The 7934-nt window shown below is 45.4% G+C and overlaps 1 protein-coding gene across 1 annotated transcript; it reads left to right on the forward strand.

Annotated features, from left to right (window-relative positions):
* Positions 1 to 4416: 4416 nt before the first annotated feature.
* On the forward strand, positions 4417 to 4966 carry LOC133092022 (NF-kappa-B inhibitor-interacting Ras-like protein 1). The gene has a single exon (XM_061191241.1). The coding sequence runs from the start codon at positions 4484 to 4486 to the stop codon at positions 4964 to 4966; it is 483 nt and encodes a 160-aa protein (XP_061047224.1). The 5' UTR covers positions 4417 to 4483.
* The last annotated feature ends 2968 nt before the right edge of the window (positions 4967 to 7934 follow it).

Here is a 7934-nt window from a genome sequence, read left to right on the forward strand (position 1 = left end):
CAATACACAAGCACAAAATGCAACGCACATTTTTAGGTTTCTTGATGTACATTGATATTTTGGGTTCCAGAAAATTTATACAAATTTGCATCCTTGGGGGTGTATACGAGGCTGCATGACACATCACTCCCTCCTCTGACTTACTAAGGAACAATCTGAGCCTCTCGACTCAGTTCTTTCTGCTCCCGCGTCATGGCATTCTCTTGTTTAGGGACAGTGCCCATTTGTTGAGTCATTCACTCATTCACTCATTCATTTATTCATTCAATGCTTAATTCTCAATTTTCATGTTATTTGGCCTTTTTTTCTTTTTTAAAAAACAGCTTTGTTACAGTGTAATTTATATACCACAAAAGGCACCTTTAGAAGTGTATAATTAAATAGTTATCGAGTTAGGCAACCACAATCTAATTTTGGAATATCACCATCATGCCTGAAAAGAAACTCATGCCCCCTTACAGATACTACCCCTCCATGTGCCTCCCCAGCTTTGGCAACTTCTAATCTAAGTTCTGTCTCTGTAGATTACAGATATGCCTTTTCTGGACTTTTCTTATAAACAGGATTACACAGTACATGACCTTTTGTGTCTGGTTTCTTTCACTTAAGCATGACATTTTTGACGTTCGTCCTGTTGGCCAGCGTCTTCTTGATAAACCTTCTTCACTTGGCTTGCAAGACATTGAGTTTGTTTGTTTCCCTACTACCTTAGTTATTCCTTCTCCTGGAGCTGGGACTTGGGGCAGTAAGTGAGACATTCACCTTGGGAGCAAAATCGAAGGAGGTATTGAAAAATTCAGTCATCGAGATAGATAATATTTAACACAGTATTTCCAAAGAGTCAAAATGAACAAAAAAACTCCACGATGAACAAAATATCAACATTTTAAATAAAGGCAGGATCTAGTGGGGGATGAGGGGAGGCTAGTGAGGTGCGTTTTACGAGTGTAGAATCGGATCCTGAGACAAGGTTTTCCACCCACGTTCTCTGAAAAACAGCCTTTGGCATCCCGTGGCCACTCTCCCTGCTTTAATTCTTCTTCCTAAACCTTTGTTACCCCTCGTCTGTCCCTTAAGCGTTTATTTATTTGTGGAGTATGTGTGAGGGCTAATGCATTTCAAAGAATGAGGCCAGATGTGCAGGTGCAGCCACGTCAAGGAGCAAATAGTGCCTCTATCATTTGGATTCTTCCCTTAGAATAGATTTCAATAAAGGAGCTACTGTGTCAAAATAAACCCAATGCACAGTTCTAAGTTTCTCTTTTTAAAAAAAATTATTTATTTATTTTTGCTGTCTTGGCTCTTCGTTGCTGCGCACGGGCTTTCTCTAGTTGCGGCGAGCAGGACTACTCTTTGTTGCGATGCGCAGGCTTCTCATGACGGTGACTGCTCTTGTTGAGGGTTCTAGGCGCGCAGGCTTCAGTAGCTGGTGCGTGGGCTCAGTAGTTGTGGCTCGCGGGCTTAGTTGCTCTGCGGCATGTGGGATCTTCCTGGACCAGGGCTCAAACCCGTGTCCCCTGCATTGACGGCAGATTCTTAACCACTGCACCCACCAGGGAAGTCCCTCTAAGTCTCTTGACGTCTCTCAATGTTTCACATCAGTGTTTCACCCAAGGACGCAGAGAATATCTCCTTCTCTCCAAAGAGCACGTTGGATGACGAACTAAGAATCCTGACCTTTATTCATAAGCATGGAGGGCTTTTACACAAAGGAACACTGTGGTCCCCAAATCAGTATCAAACATCCGTTCACGGCACCAGAGAGAGGAGAGGATGCACTACAGCAGGGCTGACGAATGTTTTCTCTAAAGGACCAGATGGTTTTCAGCTTTGTTACCCATACACTGTGTTACTACCACTCAACTCTGCCACTGGAGCATGAGAGCAGCCTGAGTTGTGTACATAGATGCGTGTGCCCGTGTTACAATAAATAAATAAAACTTTATTTACAAAGACAGGCAGTGGGCCAGATTTGGCCCATGGGTCATAGTTTGCTGCCCCTGTTCTAGAGTGTTCATGTAAGCTCATGAAGTCTCTGACTTAACGCTTAGTGCAGAAGCAGCCTGGAATGTCCCTCGGATCAGTTCTTAGCAGGAGTGCTTTACTAAGAACTTTCCCCATACAATGTAAGTGCCACTCACAGGGCACCCTCACCCATGTGCAATGAGAGCTTTGAGGAAGGATGGGTGGCGGGTGGCGAATGAGTACGTGAGTGAATGGATGACTATCCATCAGTGAAGAACAGCCGAGGACACAGGGCAGGGGGAACTGGGGGGCATGCAAAGGCTGTTCCACGAAGACGACACTTCCTCTTCCTCTACCTCTGTCTCGAGGAGTAACACCATCAAACCCCCCGCTGCTCCAGCAGGATAAGAGCTAGCTAACCTGTCATCCTCCTCCTCCTCCTGGAGCCCCACGTCCAGGTGATCCCATCTCAGAGGATGTCTCTACCTGGGTTCTCTGCATCCCCACCGCCATTCTCCCAAGCCAGGTTCTTGTCCTGTCCCACCTGGACATCAGCCTGGCTTCCAGTCTCCAGCCTCCTGTCCGATTCTCTATAGTATACTCTGGGGTAACCTTTCCTGAAGGCAAACAGCATCGTCAGTTCTCTGCTCGAAAGCCTTCAGTGGCTCTCAGCTGCTTCTAGATTAAGTCTCCACTTAGAGGAAGAAGGAAGAAAATAAGGCAAGAAGGAGGAAGAGGAGGAAGGAAGGGAGGGAGGGAGGACAAGCGTTAAGGAGAGCCCGTCCTGGGGCAGCACTGTGCCAGCAGCATCCCTGAATTGTCTCACTCTCCCCTCACCCCTCACGCCTGCCCCCATGACACACGAAGCCCTCACAGTCCTGCCCGGACTCTGCACCCGCCTCTCCCAGCCAGGCGTGCTCTTCACCTGCCCTCTTTTTTTTTTTTTTTAACATCTTTATTGGAGTACAATTGCTTTACAATGGTGTGTTAGTTTCTGCTGTATAACAAAGTGAATCAGCTATACATATACATATTTCCCCATATCTCCTCCCTCTTGCGTCTCCCTCCCACCCTCCCTATCCCACCCCTCTAGGTGGTCACAGAGCACCAAGCTGATCTCCCTGTGCTATGCGGGTGCTTCCCACTAGCTATCTATTGTACATTTGGTAGCATATATAAGTCCATGCCACTCTCTCACTTCATCCCAGCTTACCCTCCCCCCTCCCCGTGTCCCTGTGCTCTCTTCACCTGATCGATTCCTACTCATTGTTTTAGGATTTGCCTCCAATCCAAATTTTCCAGTGTAGCCTTCAGGGACAGCTTCAGGCAAGTTCCGTTTCCCCCTGGAGTCAAGAATGCTCCATTCCCATGCCTGGGGCCAGGCCCAGAGTGGACACCCAGCCAACAGAGTGGAATAGATCAATGAAATCAGCTTCTATTTTGGAGAACTGATATTGACCAAGATTTAATGGTAATTATTTGTTTGTTTGCTTGACTCTTCAAAATTAATCCTTGAGTAAGCCCATCAGTACCTAATGCCAAGTGAAGAGACTGAAAGAGAAACAGCACCTCACCATGCCATTTAGTAACCTGATTTCCAGGTTTCCTGCTCACTTCCCAAGGGAGAAAAGCGACCTTTGAATACCTCTCTGTGCAAGTGCTTTCAGTGTTGTCTCGTTTACCCCTACGACACAGCAGCACTGTCATTCCCATGTTGTGGCTGAGCGACCTGACTCAGAGAAGTCAAGTAACTTGTCTTAGGTCACACAGCCAGGAATTGGACTGATTGCCCTCAATCTTTCCCCACACCACGCTGCTCCCAGATCCAAGAGAAACTAAACTGCCGTTGTGGTGCTCTCTCTCCATCAATGTGGTAACACTACAGAGCCACACTCCCCTCTGAATTTTATAGGAGCAGGGGACAGGGGAGGTCTCCTAAACCAGCCGCTGCCTGTTGGCTTTCTGGCTTTTCAGAGGGTCTTGTGTTGGAAGAATCTGGAGAGGAAGAACATGATCTCCAGCATCAGAAACCCTGAGATGGATTGGTTTGGAGTCTCCTGGAAGCATCATAAGCAAGAGGCTTCTTGATGTACAGTATCCAGTGGCTGCTGATCTAGTCACAGACAAATCTCAGTTCAGTATGGCCTTTGCAACGGTTAAATAGATTTCAGGTCGTCCTACCTTTGTGGCTTGAGTGGGAGGGAGCTGAAGTCCCTCCTCGAAGACAGGGCTTAGGAGTGGAACCCTGACTTCATGGCATCATGGACCCAGGTTTTCGAGACAGACCCCTTGTGTGCTATAGCATTGAAGCACCACTGATGATGATGATCTCTCCCTTTGGGGGTTGGGGGTGTCAGCCCCTCAGATCCTCTGCTTCTCACCATGACTATTAGTTGTTGGCTTTCCAACATCCTAAGAGAAGATGGGAAAGGTCTGTAAGGTTGTGGTTTGTGGCTTGTTATCTGTGGGGAAAATGGCAATTTTGGAGTAGCTCCTTTATGGGAATCATGCTGTTGGAATGGAGGACTGTGAAACAATGGAAGATGTGTATATGGCTTCAGTGGAAACAGATGGGGGAGTCAAGGAACAGTTACATCTTTACAACACCAGGGGCCTACAGGAAGGTGTGGAGCTGCCAAAGCATTATTTTTCATTTGCCGATGGCTTCGTTTTTGTGTACAGTGTGAATAACCTTGAATCCTTTCAAAGAGTGGAGCTTCTGAGGAAAGAAATTGATCAGTTCAAAGACAAAAAAGAGGTGGCAATTGTTGTGTTAGGAAACAAAACTGACCCTTCTGAGCAGAGACAAGCGGACGTCGAAGTGGCACAGTGGTGGGCCAGGAGCGAGAAGGTGCATCTGTGGGAGGTGACAGTCACAGACCACAAGACCCTGATTGAGCCCTTAACCCTGCTACCCCGCAAACTCTCCCAGCCCCAGAACAAAGCGAGCTTCCCTCTGCCTGGGAGGAGAAGCAAAGGCAACTCCAGCTCTGAGAACTAAACCCTAGGGTGCACAACTGTCCCTTGAATAGTGACTGCCTCGAGGTGTCCGTGAACTCATGTAAAACAGGCCATTTCTATCTAGCTTTGGCCCTTAGGAAACCCCTAAGGAAGTAATTTAAGGCACTTTTAGTTATAATTCAGTTACTATTGCCTGACATGAAGTAATATATTTGCATTCTCCTTGTTTCAAACTTGTCCCTGAAATTAGCACCTTTGTTATCTATATTATGTTGCATTTGTCAAGAGAATAAAATAAAGTTTGGGTGGTATGCACATGTAGAAAAAAAAAAAAAGCACCAAGGCAAAGATCAACAAACCCACTCCTTCCAGCCCTGGTATTAGGTGAAATGCCGACCAGGGCTTTTATTAGAATTGAAAATCAGACTAACTGTTCCAAATACAGGCCTTCTCTTTTCTTGGCTCCCAAAGAAGCCAAAAAGGAGAGACACCCAGCCGATGCAGGCTGATGGGAAAGGGGGGCAGCCCAGAGGACTGTAGAGTTTTCAGATGTATGAATAATTTGAATAAAAATCGCTAGCAACATGCCATTTCTTCTATGCCAAGAATAGAGTCCTCCCTTTATAAATATCCTCAGGGGAGCGACTGTGATGGATAGATGCTGGGGTTTGTAAAGGTGGATCCATTTTACTCAGTGGGTGCCAAGGCGCTTGATAAATAAACCGACGATTATAAACCATCCCTTAAAAAGTCAGGAAGGAAATACAGGAAAACATTCACAGTAGTTTACAGGAATGTGCTAGTTTTGTTTCCTTCTCCTGTTCTATTTTTTTTTTTTTAATTTTTGTAATCATGAAAATATGTTAAAGTGAAAATTAAATTTTATTTTAAAATAAGTGCTTACAATGACTTGCAGCTTTTGAGTTGCCTCCCGATGTGATGCAAAGCAGCCTATACAATTTGCCAGACAATCCTCTGGAAACCATGCGGTAGTCTCATTTGATGTCACATGTTCCGATCCGCTCTGCTAATATGTAATTTGAAATACTTTTATTTAATTAAATATTTTAAATACTTTTCCATACTAAAATAATCAAATCAACTTATTTTAAAAATAGATACACCCTTTTATAAGATAGTTATCTAAAAAGACAAACTCAGCTCAGCCTTTGGGCAGGCGTATCACAGAGTCCTGGTGGGGAGGTTTGAATGAAGAAAGCTCAGTGTCAGCACGGTGACATGCTTTCACATTTCAGTAATTATTAACACATCCCGTGTCGCTGGCTCCCAGAATGGTATTTACTTTATGGCTCAGAAGACTTGAGCTCATGGCTTCCATATCATTTGCCTTTTGACCTACTTCACATAGGGAAATGTTGATATCTCAGAATCTTGCAGTTCAAAGTGGTTCCACCCTGAACCTGCCTCGTGACCCCCATCTGAATTTCCTGTCAGCCCAGCACAAGCAAGTGACCCGTCCAGGGTAGGAAGCAGTAACTGCCATTATTTTTTTCTTTTAACCATATGTTTTCATGCATCCTATTATTTAATTTTCGGAGCAACATGGTGAGCTACTAAGTTCAGGATTTATGCTTTTATGAGTTGAATTGTGTCCCCCCCAGAAAGATATATTGAAGTCCTAAGCCCTGGTCACCTATGAATGTGACCTTAATTGAAAATAAATTGTTCGTGTACGTAATCAGGTTAAGATAAGGTCATTAAGTGGCCCTAAACCAAGATGGCAGGTGTCCTTATGAGAAGAGACAGACACACACAGGGAGAAGGCATGTGACAACAGAGATGGAGATAAAAGTGATGCAGCTGCAAGCCAATGGGTGCCAAGGATCTATAGCCACCACCAGCAGCTGAAGAGGCAAGGAAGGATTCTACCCAGAGTCTCTATCCATAGGGAGCGTGGCCCTGCCGACAACTTGATCTCAGACTCTAGCCTCCAGAACTGTGAGAGAATAAATTTCTGTTGTTTGTGGTGCTTTGTTACAGCAGCCCTGGGGCACCATCCAATCCCCTTTCAGCTTGTTCTATTTATGATGATCATGGACCACTGGTCACTTCATCTCTTCTCCAGTCCACCGGACCTTCTCTTCTTCACAGTCTCCTCATCTAAGTCAGATTCCAGATTTTAACTTAATAGCACAATGATATTCTAAACTCTTCCTTCCTTCTTCACAGTTTTGGGCCAGCATGGTCAGTGGATTCCACCACCAACACATGGCGCCATATGCAAACGGGGGGGTCATGCTGCCGGCATCTCAGTCCACAAAGTGTTTTTCAAGCGTCCTTTGTTTTCCTGAGTCCTCTAACCACCCCATCTACCCCTCACTCCCAGCAGTTGGCTGTGCTGGATGCATTGACGTCCCACCTGTAGCCCCTTCATTAGCCTGTACACCCATCCCCCAGCTGCTGTCAATGTTGCTGATAAAATCCCACCACTGCTCCCTTCGCTGAAGAACTTTCCTCAGCCAGCAGGAGCACCCTGTTTGTTGGCCACCAACCGCAGACCTGCCAATGACTGTCTGATACAGGGGTACAAACAGCAGGTCCCCTTGCCTTAAGGTAGAACAGCAGGTAGATATACTCATTTAATCCCCCAAAGATTTTGTGGCCATTTAGTCAAGTAACCATACCCTGAGCGGAAATAACAATAGACATTTCAAGGGCTGTTTGATACGGGGTCAATGTTGACGCCGATATCCAAGGACCCAAAGCATCACCATGCCACCCCCCTCCCCGCCATTGGCAAAGGCCATACAAGAATCATGTAGTCACTATTTACAATAGCCAGGACATGGAAGCAACCTAAATGCCCATCGACTGACGAATGGATAAAGAAGTTGTGGTACATGTATACAATGGAATATTACTCAGCCATAAAAAGGAACGAAATTGAGTCATTTGTAGAGACGTGGATGGATGTAGAGACTGTCATACAGAGTGAAGTGAGTCAGAAAAAGAAAAACAAATATCGTATATTAACACATATATGTGGA

This window comes from Eubalaena glacialis, chromosome 5 (genome assembly GCF_028564815.1).
Source record: "Eubalaena glacialis isolate mEubGla1 chromosome 5, mEubGla1.1.hap2.+ XY, whole genome shotgun sequence".
Classification (NCBI taxonomy): domain Eukaryota; kingdom Metazoa; phylum Chordata; class Mammalia; order Artiodactyla; family Balaenidae; genus Eubalaena; species Eubalaena glacialis.